At 43.3% G+C, this 18,666-nt stretch overlaps 1 protein-coding gene across 10 annotated transcripts in view; it reads right to left on the bottom strand.

The window, feature by feature from the left end:
- The window catches only part of PITPNM2 (phosphatidylinositol transfer protein membrane associated 2), a 196,018-nt gene that overhangs the window by 36,479 nt on the left and 140,873 nt on the right, over positions 1-18,666 (bottom strand). For all 10 annotated transcript variants that reach the window (XM_081174673.1, XM_081174677.1, XM_081174671.1 and 7 more), the window contains 5 exons: positions 10,932-11,121; positions 9,444-9,563; positions 7,115-7,326; positions 3,929-4,104; positions 2,315-2,485 (listed from right to left, as the gene is read on the bottom strand). In XM_081174673.1, the coding sequence (XP_081030799.1) occupies positions 2,315-2,485; positions 3,929-4,104; positions 7,115-7,326; positions 9,444-9,563; positions 10,932-11,121 (869 nt within the window). The remainder of the gene's footprint in view (positions 1-2,314; positions 2,486-3,928; positions 4,105-7,114; positions 7,327-9,443; positions 9,564-10,931; positions 11,122-18,666) is intronic.

The raw sequence follows: 18,666 nt of genomic DNA on the forward strand, positions 1-18,666 counted from the left end.
TGATTTGGAAACTACAACTAATCCAGAATGGGGCTGCCAGACTGGTGACTGAGAGCGGACACAGGGACCATTTAACACCTGTCCTACAGGATCTACATTGGCTCCCAGTATGTTTCCAAGCACAATTCAAAGTGTTGGTGATGACCTTTAAAAGCCCTAGTTGGCTAAGGCTCTGTACCTGATGAAGCGTCTCCACCACCGTTGTTTGGTCCAGACACCAGGATCCAGCTTCAAGGGCCTTCTGGTAGTTCCCTCAATACGAGAAGTGAGGTTACAGGGAACTAAGCAGAGGACATTCTTGATAGTCATGCCTGCCCTGTGGAATGCCCCCCCCCCATCAGATGTCAAGGAAATAAACAACTATCTGACTTTTAGAAGACATCTGAAGGCAGTCCTGTCCTGTAAGTTTTTAATGTTTGATATTTTATTGTGGCTTTATAATTTGTTGGAAGCTGCCCAAAGTGGCTGGGGCAACCCAATCAGATGGGTGGCATATAAATAAAAATAATAAATCATTATTAATTATTATTACTATTATTAGCCCCTAGTGAGGCTTTTCCCCAGAGTTTAAATGGGAGACAAACAAGGGATGGGGAGTAGTTTCAAGGGGGTGGGAGTGTGGTGTGGGGAAAGGGTTCAGCAACCTCTTTCGCACGCTCCTCCACATGAAATGACTTCAAACTCTTATATACCTGTTCAGCTGCAACCAGAATTCTGTAACATAGATCTGCTGACATCACATATACTTAGACCACAAGGAATGTTCAAGTCAGGGTTACTCACATCTGTACTTGCCTCTGCCACGTGGAACAAAATTAGGGCACATGGTGGCATGCAATTTTGGTGTCTTTTGGGTTATGAACTAAAGCATGCTCACTTGGAAAAAATTCAATAGACATCAATGCACTTTACTTCTAAGTAAAGTTCAAGGTATCATCAGAATCACCCACTCTCCTTGCTCAACAAGGCACATTTCTAGATTTCAGTAGTGCAGAGAATATATATATGGTTGTTGCTAAATCTGAAGAGATTCCAGTGGGACTGGGTCATGATGAAAAAGGTAGACCTCTGAAACTTAGGGCTTTTTATACCACAAATGTTCCAGTTTATTATTTGTCCTGCTCCTCCAGCAGGCAGCAATGTGGTAAGGTTGGGGAAGCATCACAGAACAGCTAAGATGCGTGGAATAATGTGAAGACCGTCAGATACAGTCCACCATTAAAGCACTGTTATTGCATCAATAATTATTGGTGCAGAATACAGCCGCAAAAGAACCAAACAACCCAATCTGGAAGGACTCCAACAAGCAAAAGAACACATTGAAAAATGTAAATGTTTCCCCCCAAAAAACTATTGGAATTGTAGTTTGGGAGGGTGCTAGCAACTCTATCTTATCTCCATCTCAAAACCACAGTTCTCAGGCTACTTGGTTGGGAAATTATCATGACTCATGTCAGCAAAATAGGTTTGGGAGAGGCTTAAACTTGTAGTGAAAACACACACACACACACACACACACACACACACACCCTGCATCAGCTGGGATTCTTTTGCTCTATACCTGTGGGCTCATGGTGGGGAGACGGGAGGAGCTCTGAACTTTGCAAAGTGCCCCTCCCTTAGCACTGAGTCAACAAAGCCAGCTCACACACTTCTGGGGTAAGAAGGCGGGTCTGCAGAATCCAGTTAGGTGGCCTAGCCGCCAGGCATACTCAACCCAGCGGCTCTAATGCTAACTCAAACACTGTTTCTACAACCAAAATGCCTGTTGGTCTCCGTAACTGTGTGTTCCATCTTAGGCTGAGTTCTTACAGAGGTGAGAAACCAGTGCATGAGGTATACCACTTCAAATAGCAGACAAGGGCGCCCATGATTAAATACTTTTTCAATACAGTGGTACCTCGGGTTACATATGCTTCAGGTTACAGACTCCGCTAACCCAGAAATAGTGCTTCAGGTTAAGAACTTTGCTTCAGGATGAGAACAGAAATTGTGCTGCAGCGGCACGGCAGCAGCAGGAGGCCCCATTAGCTAAAGTGGTGCTTCAGGTTAAGAACAGTTTCAGGTTAAGTACGGACCTCCGGAATGAATTAAGTACTTAACCCGAGGTACCACTGTACACTAAAATCCCCTCCACTTGAAAAACTAGACGTTGGAGGGAAGGGAGGTCTTAGCGTAACCTTCTTCCTGACTCACTGACTCACGTGGAGAGATTTTCACTCATGTGCCTCCACAACCTGAATGCCGAAGTGGCTTATCACTTCAGTGTGGCCATGGATGCCTTTTGGCTTTTGGAGTCAAAAAGCTGACTTACCCAGGAGGGCTGAATTGCCATCCCCGAGAGGAAACCTCTGGTAGCGTGGGACATTAAAGGGTGGTAAAATGTAGAACTTCTTTTCCAGAAGAGGTTCCAAGCGTGAGGCCGATGGGTCTGCAGGGTGGAACAGGTTATAGACTTGCTGACAGGCTGGTCTCAACTGGAAGACTGAGCAATAGAGAGGGGAAGGTGAGGTGGAAGATACAGACAAGATATTAAAGCTGGAGTCTACCATCTTACTGCTGATCTCATCACATTGACAACATTGGCTGTTTATACAGGCATACCTCAAAGATATTGTGAGTTTGGTTCCAGATCACCACAATAAAGCGAATATTGCAATAAAGAGAACCACACAACTTTTTTTTATTTCCCAGTGCATAGAAAAGTTATGATTACACTATACTGTAGACTTTTAAGTCAGACTGCCCCCCACACCGGCTGCTGGGGCGGGAAGGCAAAAACCAAGTTTCAGCTCTAGCCAGCTCCACTCCCATGGCCAGAAGAGGGGCAGTGGTGGAAGTGGGATTCCTTCCCCTGGAAGCAGCCAGGCTGCCTGCAATTGCACCCACATCCTCGTAGAGAGAAAAGCTGTGAAACACAGTAAAGCAAGGTGCAATGAAATGAGGTATGCCTGTGTATTTGCTGGACATAGACACTATGATGCTGCTTACTGGCACAATATTTTTCTTAATGTTGGCAATACAGAAATTTTTTTTTTTGCTAATAAGTAAATAAAAACAAAGTATTATTGGTCAGCTTGTCAAATCACAACATGTAAGTAATATTTAAGTCAGCTGATATTTATGTGCACAGTTTTTACTAAGCCCTGGTCATACTGTTTACTGCATAGTCCTAAAGCATTATGAAGTAACTGCATAACCAACATTTCATTTAATAAATCAAACAGTTGCTTATTACAGAGGGGAAGGGTTGTATCCCACTGGGAGAGCATCTGTATCCCACTGGGATTCAAATCCAGCACCTCCAGGCAGGACTGGGAAAGACCACTGCTTGGAAGCCCTGGAAGCCACTGCCAGTCAATGTCAGTATAAGGCAGTGCCATATGTTCCCATGAAGATGGACCTAACACTGAAAGAGAATTCCCAGTGGATCCTGCACTTATAGTGTAAGTCTGGCTTAGCAATTTGCACAAGAAGTCTATGTTCCACCAAGCAAACTCAGGGTTGGTAATCAATCTTACTCCACCGCCCCTCATTATTTATGCAAACTGCCTGCCTTAGAATAATTTTTAAGTGCCATGTCTCATTTATCACCCTTTTAAAATGGAAGCACTTTGAAGAGTTGAGATGCTCAAGGGTTTGAGGTGGGTGCCATGGTGACATCATGGACACTAGCCAAAGCAGGTTTGCTGAACATTTACACAGCTCATTATTCTTCAGAACTCAGCCACAGAGAGAAAAAGATACATTTGGAAGTCGTTACAGTGCTTCCAAAATAACTTCACTGCTCTAAAAACCATACACTTGTCTGCTTTATAGTTTGAGTTTTCCATATTTGCGTCTTTGCTCACAAAACCTTTTAACAATTATTTACAAGTATGTACAAATATTTTGCAAGCATTTTAAAATACCCAACACGAAAACTTACTGTCAAGAGTTGGAATGACGGTTTTTCGCAATGCGAGGACCAGCCCCAAAGGAGACCCAAACAGGAAGAAGTCTGTGATCTCAAACTCAAATTTCCCAAGATTTCCTCCATCCAGCACAGTGGAACTGCTTGATGTCCTTGATCCCGCATAGTTTTTTAGAGCGCTAGAATGTAAACTGGAGAGAGCAGAAAACAGACTGTAAGCAACAGCGAAGAAGGCAAACTACAAGACAGACAACCATGGATGCGTATCATGCTGTGGTTAATGTTGCATGCTGTTCTTAAGAGTTCTGAACGCACAGGATGATGCTCATAAGGAAGCATGTTTGTTTGGACAACTGTAGATTCAGTGCTGGACTGCGGACACTTAAACTGGTGGAAGAACATTTAACACAATGTAAGAATTATTTTGTGCCAACATTATGCAAGATGCTGTACATCATGTAGGATTCGCTGTGAAGTTGTTTCTAGAAGCAAAACAACAAAACAAGGTCCCCAGGCTGCTTTAAAAACAAAAAACAAAAAACCCTCAGTCCTCTTTGCATATGTCATGAAGGGAAGTATCACTGTTTCTTCATATAAACACCAGGTGTTGCAGCCATATTGGTCCCACAGAATGTAAGAGACATAAAAATGATGTACTATGTGGCCCAACTAGCTTTTCAATTCATTTATAACCCTTTGAACTGTGCCATCTCCACCCTCCACCCCAGTCTAGACATTTTGGAGAAAAGCTGTTTTCATTTCTCCTGACATGCATGACGGGGAGGGGGGGGGGAATCATGGTAGGTTTGAAAGTTTGCTGAACATCTAAGCAGTCAGTTGGTCCAAAATAACATTATCTTTTAAAAATGTATTCTACTGTATATTCCTCTGCATGCTTACTTGAAAGTCAGTGCCAATGTGTTTATTGGTGCTTGCTCCCAAGTAAATATGCAGAGATTCCCCCCTTTTTCCCACATGTGGTCCTCCAATGTTCTAGATTTCTCTACATTATGGAAAGCTGTGAATGGTGCTTACCTATTTCTTCCTCAAAGAAGTTGTTGGGACACAAGTGTTAAGGGATTAATAAATGAGAAAAGAAAAAGAAAAGAAACAATAAGAGAGGAAAGAGAAATAGAAAGATCACAATTGGTAGGAAGGGAGTCTTGCATCTTTGCATGCTGCCTCTGTCTCATCGACCAGCTCAAAATGTATATGCATCAACTCACAGATTTATAGCACATGTAATATGAAGCCTTGTGCAGCTCATATGATTGATTATATGTCACACTACGCATCCTGCCCACAGCCTACCAAGGTCAGGAGAGCAAATCCATCCCCTTCACATTAACAGAGTTGTAGCAGGACTTTTGATCAAGCACTTCTGACTCTGTGACATAGCTGGGTCTCAGCTGGGTCTCCCATCCACCAGGAATGCCACAAACCTCTGCTGCCTTTGCCACTCTGCTGCAGGCTGCTGGACACTTGAGCTTTAATAAAGTGGCTTCCAAACTGTTCTGACGGGCGCCCCAGAGCGCTGTGGTAGCTGATCAGGTTACTGACAACACACAAAGCTACTGAGTTGAAAGACAACTTGCCCACTGCCACCAATCTTCCCTTGCAATGTACAGATGCAGGAGAGCATCAGGGATATTCTACAGTGCTCCTCCTTTGCACATGGGGCAATTGAGAAGGCGCAGCTGGTGCTCTCCATGAAAAGTGCATTTGACCTACTACCTTCCCCTGAGTCCCCTGCGACATGCAGGGATTTTCTTCACTGATGCTCAAGGGATCAACACAACAGGTTTCCTAAAGGTAAAAAGGTCTGAAAGAACTATTGCCTCCCAGTAGCTTCTCAAGTATGCCCTTAGTGGCTGAGCACATCTGACTTTAAAAATGCCCACTGTTTCGGGTCTCCTACTGGATAGATCCCAAATCTCCTAAGGGCAGGTGGGAATTTCTCCTTTTCATGGGCCACAGCCTCTGTTCAGTGTAGTGTAAAATTCCAAAAAAACCAGAAGCCCCATCTGCATGATTTACAGAGCAACACGCAGAGTTAATAACCATGAAAGGGTCTGGAGGCAAAGGAGATGTAATTCCCTACTCCCTCCCTCCAAGCTTATGAGAACTGGTGAAGACAACAAGCCTGTGATATTGTTTAGTGCCAAGAGCAATACAAACAGAAGCTGCAGAATCCACTAAATCTTTTTAATATTACCAAGAGGTACTTTTTCCCTGCAGAAAATACGTGGGATAAATAAAATATATGACTTCATGGTTGGAGAGAAGAGTTTTATGGGCATAGGCTGGAAACAGTCGACAACACAAATTTCACAGCAGCTATGCTTGAAAGTATTTGTGGGTGAGGCTTGTTTGCATGTTAAGCTTGTGGTGAGTTCCCCTCTCCTCCCACCAAGGTTCACGTGTTCTTAAAAAAAGGCTTAGCAAATACGTGGGACGCAGCACCTCACAATCTCGTTATCATTCCTGGAACTTTCAGCATGGTGTCATTTAAATTTCTTTTACAGAGAGCTGTTCTTCTGCAACCTTGCAAGGCAGATCATAGCTACTCCCATTTCACATATTAGAGATTGAGGCTGATAGATAGGGAATTGCTCAAGACCACTCAGTATTTTTCCCCTCTCTCCCTTTTCTCCCTTTTGAGGAAGAGCAGCTTAGATCAGGGAACAGTTAAACACTTGCTCCCAAAATGGTTTGGCTTTCTTTGCTGGGGGTGAGGGGTCCTCGCGGGAAGGGGACTACAGCTGAATGCTTCACCTATAAAAGGTTCCAGGTTCAACCCCCTGTCAAAAAAGTTCAGATCCCTCTCAGTCTCAGACCCCAGAAAGCCAAGCTCTTCTGGGTTAAATGAACCATAAAGGTAGCTTCCTGTGCCCCTATCTCATCACGGATCTCCTATGTTACATGCAGCTTGGCCCTAAAGAGGTGGTCATTTATGGGCCAGGTGTGGGGAACCTTTGGCCCACCAGATGTTGCTGAACCACTGAATCAAGCTTGCTGGGGCTGATGGAAGGTGTAAGTCCAGGAATGACGGAAAGGCCAAAGGTTCCTCTATACCTGGTTTACATATCCACAAGAATGTACAGAAGCATCCATTAATCTGAAAATGAAAACTATAACAATACTATAAAGCACAGTCTATTGGTAACAGTCCCAATCAGCCAATCAGCCACTCTTCCCTACCTGGAGAGGAAGGCTTGGTGCTGCTTGATGGTGTCCACTTCGTAAGTCGACGAGTCGCTCCTCTTCCGCGGCAGCTGCTTCCTGGACTCCTCCCCGTTGCTGCGAGGGATGTCAATGTTGCTCCGGCTGAGGTGGCGGCTGGCTTCCAGGCTGGAGCCCCCTGAGCAGTAGCTGTTGTTCACAATGATTCCAGGAGACAAGAGGTCAGTGTCCTGGAATTTGAAGGGCACAAGGCCTAGGCGTCAGAGCCCTGACAAAGGGCAATCGCGTTGACACTCCGTCGGAAAGCAAGCACAGAAGACCCTCAGCCCAAAGACGTGCCCCGTGGGCTGTCGCTAGGCTTGCCGGATGTCAGTGTTTGACCCCCCAAGCTCCTCAAACTGTTGCGGGCCAGTCACCCAGCCATCAAAGTAATTAGCTTTAGTGTAATCATCATCCTCATCAACATCATTAATACACTGTCACTGTAAGAACGCAAGAGCCTGCTGACTCTTTTAAAAGTCATTCAAGTGGGTGTCACCACTGTCTCCTGAGGCAGGGAGTTCCACAGTTTTAACTAGGCGCTGCATGAAGAAGTACTGTCCTTTATCTGTCCCGCATTTTCCAATGTTCAGGTTCACTGGGTGTCCTTGAGTTCTAGTGCAAGGACAAATCGCAATCCTTCTCTCCCCTTAGAAACCCTGCAGGCTTCATTAAGGGCCCTTCGCCACGTGTTTCACCCAAGGGATGGGCAGAAGGTTGCCATATGAGAATGTGACTTTTCAGTGGTGTCCCCCCAACCCCGTTTGTGGAATGCTCTCCCCAGGGAAACACGCCTGGTGCCACCATCCACCAGTTTTTAGGGACCAGGCCTCTGGGAGATTAACTAGGCCTCCTCCACAGTGTTCATCCTTCAGTCAGGTGGCGTAGAACCTGTTCTTTTCATTGTTTTGTTCAATGAGTATTTTAAGAATTTTGTATTGTACACCATTTTGCTTTTTCTGGATTTTAACTGATTCTGTCCATTCATATTTTACCTTGTTGAGATTTTCTTTTTGCATAAAGCAACTAAGAAATGTAGTAAATGATGATGATGATGATGTAATTAAGAGAGTGGGCATGATACTTCATAGTGCCCAAAGGAGCTTTCAATCTAAAATTCAACACAGGGGAAACAACAGAGGAACAAGAAGGAAGGGGAGGCAAAGGAAGAATGAGGTGGCGCAATTATTTCAGTTACACATGGTTAGTCTTAGGCTGTGAACACACCATACATTTAAAGCCCATGAATTTCCCCAAAGAATTCACAAAACTATAATTCCTAGAGCACTTAACAAACTACAGTTCCCAGGATTCTTTGGGGGAGGGGTCAGCGCTTCAAATATACAGTGTGTATGCAACCTTAGTCATAGTGGGGCAGGGATAGCAAACAAGGCACCCTCCAGATGTTGTTGTGCTCCCAACTCCCATCAGGGATTTTGTGAACTGTAGTTCAACAGCATTTAGAGAGTACTACCTTGGCTACCCCTGCAGTGGAGCTTGAGGATGTGGAGGTTATGCCAAAGGCCTCATGGAAAAGGCGTGTTTGGAGGAGTGGCTTTAAGAGGCAGCGCGACCCCCCAGGGTGCCCTCATGACTGCTCCCCGCCCGCCCCTGCAGATGGCACGCCCCGCCCCTAGGACATGCGCCCCGCCCCCCAGGACGTGCACAAGCCCCTGGTGCCGGAGCATGAAGCTCCACCGCTGTGGATGTGTGAACGTAACAGGCAGAAGTGTGTCAGGCAAGGGCCCAAGAAGCTAGAGCAAGGAGAAAGCAATGGAAGTCTTTGAAGATAAAGACAAGGCTGTGTGGGATCTGGAAATGGATAGGAAGTCAAAGGATTTAAGGAAAGGCATCAGATGCTCAGATGAATGAGAGAACAGGGGAGCACTGAATTATGTGAGGCAACAGAAGAGGACTGTACTTGAGGCCAGAGATGGTGGTGACACAGACCAGCATTTCCCTCAGTGGAAGTGTTTTTGTACTTTTAACATGCCCTGTGCGTGAAACAGGTAGTAAAGTACAACAGAATACTGACAGGGTTTACTGCGTCCACACTGAAGGTGTAGAGCCCAGTGTAGGTCAGGTGCCCCTTGGACCAGCAGACTGATGCTGCAGGAGAAGAAAAAATGAAGCAGTGTCTCTGCCTCTTTTCTGGAATGGAGGGAGGCTGATGGGATTATTGAGACAACACAGGCAGAGCACCCTTGAAACGCACCATATAAATAAATGCTCAGTATTCTTCTGCGGTGAACAGTGAACTTCCTTGCCGCCCCAGAATGGAGCACTGTGGGTGGGTGTATGCCTTTACCTGCACACTTACAACGCTCCCACGCCGGCTACTGTTCTGACTCTCTGACATGGTTTGGTTGCTGTAGCACAGAGCGTCAAAGGCCAGGATTCCTCCTACGCAGTCCCCAACCAAGCACACCTGGGCAAGGGAAAACAAAAACCCATTCATTGCTCTTTTTCAAGGAAAAGTCATTCTTCAAATTCCAGGATTTAGAAGTTTCCCAGCTGGGACAGTTGGGACCTCTGGGTTATGCATATGTTAGCAGCTTAAAACGAAGCAAGGTCGTCAATCCGTCCCTCTCTACCAGTGAGTTTCAAATTTCATTTGCACTTGCTGTACACACCAGGGAGAGGGTGGGGTGTCGTCACCCAACATGCATCACCTCATTTGTTTCCCCACGCCTTCAACTCCCTTCAACTCTCCTATTCAAGGCAGCTGGCATCTGCACATGTGCAACAGCTGTCTGAACTGTATGCACTTCAACTTAACCATGGCTTGCTTTTTCCAATTGGATGCAAGCTGGTTTGAAAGAAAAAGTGTCAAATACAGGATATACATATATGAACTGTGGCTAACACCATGTGTACTCAGCTTTAAACACCAGTGGTGGGAACACACTGTAGCTGGAGTAAATGGTAACATGTACACAGCTGTAGCTCAGAGGGCACCAGTCTGGGGAAGGATGGTGTAGAATTTATTCAATTAACACAACACTGCAGCACAAATCACAGATCCATATATTTTGCTCACTCCTCCCCAGCACTCATACAGACAGCTGTCACCTGTGGTAAAGGAAAGATAAAAAGACTGGCAGGGGAAACCTATATAATAATAAATGTTCTTTTCAGCTGATCAGAAGCCTTGGAACCAAATGTGGCTCTTCAGCCCCTCTCTCACTGGCCGTCAGAACTCTCCCCAGTTCATCACTCTCACAGCCCTGCATCCTATCCTGAGTGTTTTTGCCTGTCTGAAATGTGCCCTGGAACACACTCTTGCTTGTCTGTGCAGAGGCTGGAGAGGGGTGCTGAGCATGCGTATAAACTAGCATGCTGTACAAAGATAAAGGTAACTTCAGTTGTTCTGCCAAGGTTTGCCTCTGGCCACTGGCATTTGGAGCCTGGGGCTCTCAGAAGAAAATGCACCCCAGGGTTAAAAATGGTTCCCCACCCGGGATTTAAGACGAAGTGCCTCTTTGGAGATATTGCCTGCTGATTTAACGTTGGAAAAACAAATGATTTCCCTCCTTTTCTCCAGAGCTACTGCTTTACTTACACCCCAAAATATGCAGATGTATTCAACTTGATTAATCTATTAAAGTTCATTGCGTAATCAACTAAGAATTATTTAATCAAGTGATAGACTTAATATAGAATTTTATTTCTATTTAATTCTCCTGTGTTAATTGAGACGTTTTGTTTAATAAACTTCCACACCAAAAAACAAAATACAGAAAAGCTTTCTGCTTGCTCTCCAGTTCACTGCCACCAACCAAGGCAGCATGCTAACCTGGCCGCTGAATGAGGCGCCTTCCTGGGATTTGATGAACTCGCTGTACACCTGATTGGCTCTCAGGATCACCGTAGCAACTGCCTCCTGGTACTGTGGGGACGATGTGGCCAGCAGAGGAAGTGCTGCGAGTGGAATGTGATCCTGGCTATTGGAAAGGCAGCCTTCATCATAACTGTAAGGACTGAGGCTAAAAAAGAAGAGAGATAGTTAAGGACTTTTCCTTTCTGTGGGCATTATGGAGCAGTGAAACCTCTGGAACAGACACCAAATCTGTGTTGCATGGGTCAGCCACAGCCATGCTGGTTGCTAATATTGCTGCTTTGAGCTACTTTGGTAAAAAGAAAAGTGACTAATATGTTTAATTCATAATCATAATATATGGGAACTTGTGGAGATGCACAGCAATGGGATTGCATAGTATTATTATTATTGCTATTGTTATTATAATATATTGTCTCACATGCTACGTACCCAACTGATCACCAAAATATGCAGAAGGGGGAATCCTCTATCCACCATCCTAGCAGGAGGGCAGCTACAAATTTCAATCTCAAACCTTCATTAGCATATAGACAAAATTCCGAAAGGTTCAGTACTATAAAATCACTCAGCAAAATCTGAAGGCAGCTACATGTGATGTAGTAATCAGACTTTTAGTGCAGAAGCAATACCTGCCTTTTGGCTCTGCCTTCTCTATTGTCCTTTGCCTGTTGAAGATATTCCTCTTTCAACAAACCTCCAACGTGGAGATTTTATCCCACCTGGTATCTGTATTTGAATGGATTATATACACCTGTTGTTGTTTTAAATTGTTTTTATATATGCAATTGTTCTATATATGGTTTTATGCCATTGTTTTAGGAGGCCTCATGGGAAGGGATTCATAAATAAATAAATACATTTTCTGTTCTGCTCTTTCTCTCAAAGGAGCCCAGGGTGGCAAAGTAGCAGAACAATATAATTAAAAATAAAACAAAAACATCTCTAAAGCATTTAGAAAGCAAGGACATCTAAAAACATTTAACAGTAGTTCCCTTACTTCCACTCTCCACCAGTCACATGCATACGCACTAGAAGAAGATGCTTAGCTTAGTTTTTGAGAGAAAACACAAATTTACCATCTTCTCTGCACATTCCTATTTGCTACAAAGCACCATGTACTTTTTTGCTTCTTCATATTCCGCACCAAAAGAATCAATGTGGTTTAGGGCATAGAATGCTAGACCTGGGTTTAAATTCCTCACTCAGCTGCAAAGCTTGCTAGTTGAGCTGAGGCCACTCACACTGTTTATTTTCTCTGTGAAATGTACCTCACAATTTAAAAACAAACATCTGTACACTGCCCAGAGCTCCCTGACATAAGAGCAAGAAGCAAATGTGAGTGAGTCATCCCTTAGTCTTGCTCCTCCTCTCATATGTAAGGCAGGCTCTGTAAGTTGATTTAGAAAACAATTTCAAGGGCACATTTATGCACATATACATCCTTCAACTTATAACTTTCCCCCCCAATTGCCCTGGGTGTTGTGTGTGTGTGTGTTGTTTGTAATGTTACAGACAACAATCAAAATTCATTTTGAAAACCCATTTATTTCAAGCTGCTTTTAGCAGAGATGCTATCCAGATGAACAAGCTATTTGAGACTTGCTTTACCCTCTGCTTCAGGATCCAAGTGTAGGCCCAAAGGGGGACTCTGATTCACAGGATGCACCACTTGCCCCACTCAAGGGGGCGCCCTCAACATCCTGCTCTGCACTGCCCCTGCCTGAGGGATGTGGCTCTTCCACCACCCTCAGAGTCTGAGGACCATTCCCGGCAGCCTCGTTTATTTCACAAGCATGCAGGAAACACGAAATTCCTTTAAAGAGCTCTCCCAGAGGGCAGGGCCATTGGACGCTCAAGCCCTGCCAGCTTTCTAAGGCTTCAGGTGACCTAAGCCAGGGGTTCTAATGTAGCACCCACAAAGGCTTCATTGGTGCCTGCAGGAAGAGACCCTAGACTCTGAGCTTTCATGGGGGAAAAAGCCCTCCTACAAAGGAAGCTATGAAGGGAAATTTCTGTGACTTGATCCAGCTGACTGCTCCTGTGTGTCAACGGTTTTAGCCAATGAGTGAAGCCAGAGCTGTGATTGAGAAGCGAGCTCTTAGGACTTACTTAAATAATTTGTATGCTGCATGTTGAACCCATGTTGAATGTATATTCTCAGGGCAGCCAGCAGAACAGTATGAAATTGAAAAAGTAGAAATTGAAAATAAAGTGTACACACTAAACCACTGAGCTTCATGGGCTTGCTGATCAGAAGGTCAGTGGTTTGAATCCCCACGACGGGGTGAGCTCCTGTTGCTCTGTCCCATCTTCTGCCAACCTAGCAGTTCAAAAGCATGCCAGTGCAAGTAGATAAATAGGTACCACTGCAGTAGGTAGGAAGGTAAACGGTAAACGGCATTTCCGTGCACTCTAGCACTCGTCACGGTCTGCCAGAAGCGGTTTAGTTCTGCCGGTCACATGACCAAGAAAGCTGTCTGTGGACAAACGCCGGCTCCCTCGGCCTGACAGCGAGATGAGCACTGAAACCCCATAGTCACCTTTGACTGGACTTAACCGTCCAGGGGCCCTTTACCTTTATTTACCTTTAGTAACAGCCCTTTCAAAAAGTGCGTAAAAGCAAACTGCTCTAAGTTCAAGAAACCCCAAACGCCTGGGAAACAGAAATGCTTTTGCCTGGCCATTAAATGACAGAAATGAGGTCTCAATAGGGAGGGAATTATGTGCCATCCCTGGAAAACATCCTTATAGAAGGGCACACTTTGAGTTTATAATACTGAAATGTTGTTAAGAAGCAGACGATGAGACGAATTATCTTTTAAGCAGTGAAACAAATCAGAAATAATTTTACTTGCTGTGCAGATGAACCTCATGACAACTAACCCCTGCATGATTCAAGATTGCAAGAGACCCCTTTCCCCCTCCCTCCCTCCCTCCCTCCCTCCCTCTTTCTCTCCAATCACAGCCAGTAGGAGGTTAAAAATCAATCCCTCCATCAAACTACAATTTCATCAGCTAAGGGAAATCTTCCAGGGCTCAAGAATGACTTTCCCCCCTCTCATACCTGAAGTCACAGAGTGAGAGCTATTATCTAAGGGCCTCTTGCTTGCCACACAACTCTACAAATCCACATTTAAACCTTCACCTGATTAGTTTCAACAAATCAATTGCGGCTCTCCAAGTACAATGTCATTACATTCATTACAGTCATGCATGAGATCAAGAATGGATAGCTTAGCAGATAATTAATAGTGTGAGCTCTTTTTTTTTTTTTTTTTGCATTTTAAAATTTTATTGGTTTCCAACCAATTATACATTTTATCCATGTTACAACATTCTTATCCATTTTTGACTTCCTTCAACGTTACTGACAATCATTCGTAGTTATCCTTTCTTACACATTCCATTCTTACATATTGCCATTTTTCTTCCCTTCTTTCATTATTTCTAATAGACAATACTTATTGAATCTTTACAGTGCCTCTTTAAAAACCGCTAGCGTTGTATTTACATCACAGTTATTTTCCAGATAACCCACAAATTTCCCCCAGTCTTGAATAAACTTTTGGTCTTTAGTGTGTCTAATTTTCCCTGTTAACCTGTCAAGTTCTACATATTCTATCAATTTTTCTCTCCACTCTTTCACAGTTGGGATTTCCTCCTGCTTCCATCTCTGGGCTAACACAATTCTAGCAGCCGTTACCGCATACTGGAAAAGCTTGCGATCTTTCCTTTCAATATCCTTTCTTAGAATACCCAATAGGAAGATTTCTGGTTTTTTAGCGAAGGTGTATCTCAACATCTTTTTCATTTCGTTGTAAATCTCCTCCCAAAAGCTTTTAATTTTTTTACATTCCCACCATTGATGGTAGAATGTCCCTTCTTTCTGTCTACACTTCCAACATTTATTGTCTACTTTATACATCTTTGCCAGCTTCACTGGTGTCATATACCACCTGTAAAGCATCTTCATCATGTTTTCTTTCAGTAAGGTACACGCCGTAAATTTTATATTCACCTTCCATAACCTATTCCAATCTTCCAATTGGATACTATATCCAAAGTCCCTCGCCCACTGAACCATTACTGCTTTCACTTCTTCATCCTTCGTGTTCCATTCCAGCAATATTCTATACATTTTTGACAGATTTTTATGTTCATTGTTTATTATCTCTTTTTGATATCTAGATTCTTTTTCCTCATAACCCCTTTCCTTCACCTCTTTTTTAAACATTTCATTAGTCTGAAAATATTGCAGCCAGTCGTATGTAAAACCTTTAACTTGGTCATATGGTTTTATTTTCCACTTTCCTCCTTCGTTGGTCACCATTTCTTCGTATTTTCCCCACTTTCCTCTCATATTAATTTTCTTTACCCCTATTATCTCTAACGGGGATAACCAGTGGGGGGTTTTTGGTTCTAGTATGTTTTTATATCTATCCCAGACCTCTATTAACGCGCCTCTGAAAATGTGGTCACCAAACCCCTTGTGGACCCTCTTTTTATCACACCATAGGTACGCGTGCCACCCGAATCTGTTATTATATCCTTCCAAATCTAGAAGTTCTTTATTTTCCAGCTTTACCCACTCTTTCAACCAGCACAAACATGCTGCCTCATAATACAGTCTCATGTCTGGTAGGGAGAAGCCACCTCTTTCTTTTATTTCTGTCAATAATTTAAATTTAATTCTGGGCTTCTTCCCTTCCCAGACATATCTTGAGATCACCTTTTGCCAATCTCTAAAATCCTTTATACCTTTTATTATGGGTATAGTTTGAAACAAAAATAACAACTTAGGGAGCACCATCATCTTAACCATTGATATTCGTCCCCAGAATGATAGTTTCATTCTGGCCCAGATCTCCAAATCTTTTTTTATTCTATTCCAAACTGGGGTGTAGTTGTTTTGATATAGATCAATATTCTTTCCAGAGAGCCATATTCCCAAGTACTTAACCTTTCTAACTACCTCAATCCCTGTTTTTTGCTGCAATAATTCAGTCTTTTCCTGATCCAAATTTTTAACAATCATTTTTGTCTTCCCTTTATTCAATTTAAATCCTGCTATGTTGCCGAATTTCCCCATCTCGTCCAAAATCTCCTTTGTACTTTCTATCGGCTCTTCCACCGTCAGGACCACATCGTCTGCGTAGGCTTTGACTTTATATTCATTGGCACCTAATGTCACCCCTTTAATTTGTTTGTTTTGTCTTATTGCATTTAGTAAGGTTTCCAGAATCACTATAAATAACAATGGCGAAAGCGGGCACCCCTGTCTTGTTCCCTTAGCTATTTTGATATCTTCAGATATAACATTATTGACTATCAATCTTGCTTTTTGTTCTGTGTAGATTGCCCTTATGCCATTCAAAAATTCCTGGCCCACCTCCATAACCTCTAAGTTTTTCATCATGAAATCCCAGACCACATTATCGAACGCTTTCTCCACGTCTACAAAAATTAGACATGCTGGTTTGTCACACCTACTGGATAGGAATTCAATGATATTAACTATATTTCTTGTGTTATCACTTATTTGTCTTCCCGGCAGAAACCCAGCTTGGTCTTTGTGTATGATTTTTGATAGTATCTTTTTTATTCTTTTAGCTAAAACGCCAGCAAAAATCTTATAATCTGTATTTAATAAAGAAATGGGTCTGTAGTTCTTAATTTGAGTTGGGTCCGAATCTTGTTTTGGAATTATTGTGATAAACGCCTCTTTCCATGTATCTGGAATATCCCTTTCTTTTAATATGTTATTCATTACTTCAATCAGCGGGGCTATCAACGTATCTTTCATTTCTTTGTAATAACTTGATGTAAACCCATCAGGGCCCGGTGCCTTCCCTCTTTTTAATTCTTTTATCATCTCTTCTACTAATAGTGTGAGCTCTTGACGCCAGAAGAATGGACCTTGTTGGCATTATGAATTGAGAAAATGGGCCTGCCCAGGCTGTGTTCCTAAACACACTGACACACACACACACACACATATATATAAAATAATTTTATTAAACATTTTCTTTGTTAACGACCACTGACATTATAAAGAACTGATATCCCACCTACTCTCAGCAGCCAGAAGCCTCATAGCCAGACACTCGAGAGACCTGTCAGGAGTGAACATGGTCCAATGGTAGCAAATTGTTCGGGAAACAACCATAGAAAAGCTAACCAATAGACTGAAACTGACACGGGGGCAAATAGAAGAGGATGCCTTCACCCTAGTATGGCTCCCCTTTATAACATACACAGCCCAACAAGACAGCAATAGGAACCCACCGACAGCATACGAAAGACACTGACTTATGAGAATGCTTGGTTTTGGTTTTGCTACAGTTCCGCTTGTGTAATACTGATATTTCAGGCTGGCAGCTGATGGAGAGGACCAAGGGGATGGCTCAGGAGGTGAGTGAAATAGCTCTGCATGCCTCACAAGGCTATTACTCAATCACCATGTAATAAAACCCACTGGCAGGGACATACCAATATTTCAGCCATACTCCCGCTGTTGACTTCAGCAGGAGACAGAAAAGTCATTTTAAAAAGAGCTGCATATGGTTTTTGAAATACGTCCAGCCAGGGACATAAGAAGGCACCATCTTCAGTTCTGCCCTGTCTTCACTGCAAGCAGCACTGTTTCCATTCTGCTGCGGTCAAATACTACATTATTCATCTTGCTTGTCATTATGTTATTCCATCCCATTAATTTCAATACAAAGTGGGGGAGGAATGATATACTCAATTATGTATCATTTTCAGACTGAAAACAACAACTTATTGATTTCCATTCTGGTCATGGGACAAATAAGTGAACAAGGGCAATTTCTGTTTTTGTTGAAATTTTCCAATATGCCTACAACTCACATGAATGGCATCCATTAGACCATAGGTGACAGGAAGACAAAGAGGTAAAGAGTAAGTCTAGGTGAGTATGAGTTTGTACTGGAGCATGGACAAAGGTCTGGCAGAGATCTAGAGCAAATAGCAAGAGCAGGGGTTGAGAGGCAGAGGCTATGTATCAACCCAAAAGGCCAGCAACCAGAACCAGGGAGCAAGAATGGTCAGAAAAAGGCCCTTCAGGACCCTGGACAGGTCCTAGAGAAGAGGCAACTTGTTTCAACAAGTCCTGGAAGCAAGCTGACCTTTAGTGGTGGCGTATTTGTGGTCCTCCAGGTCATTCCTGACAATGGGCCAAGCTTATGGGGCAAGTGGGGTGTTGGCATCAGAGGAGATTCTCCATCCCTGGCTTATATGGTACCTGACTGTTAGTAGTGAAAGTGGCAAATTAAAAAAATGCATGGTCCCTTCATGACAGTCACAGCTATGCCCCTTCTAAGATTATACAACCTTCTAAGATTATGCAACAATAACAATAATTTGGATTGTGCTACCTTTCAACTAGGTCTACTATTTTCTGTGCACATTCACCAGCAAATTATTTGGAGTGCTCTAATATCTTCTCCCAGAGAGACTTAAACTGTTTTTTCCTTCAAGTTCGTACGTAACAGAACTTGCACACCATTCTTTTGCAACTAAAGCATGCTGTGTTTTCAGTGTTCCTAAATGCTTAGATTTGGAGTACACAGGACAACTCCTCTGCATTTGTCAAACACACCTTCTCCAGAGTGACCCTATGAGCTGATCCTCAGCAGCTAACTCACCTTCTTTCACTCTGGCTTCGAAC

This window comes from Podarcis bocagei (genome assembly GCF_964188305.1).
Source record: "Podarcis bocagei genome assembly, chromosome: 16".
NCBI lineage: Eukaryota > Metazoa > Chordata > Lepidosauria > Squamata > Lacertidae > Podarcis > Podarcis bocagei.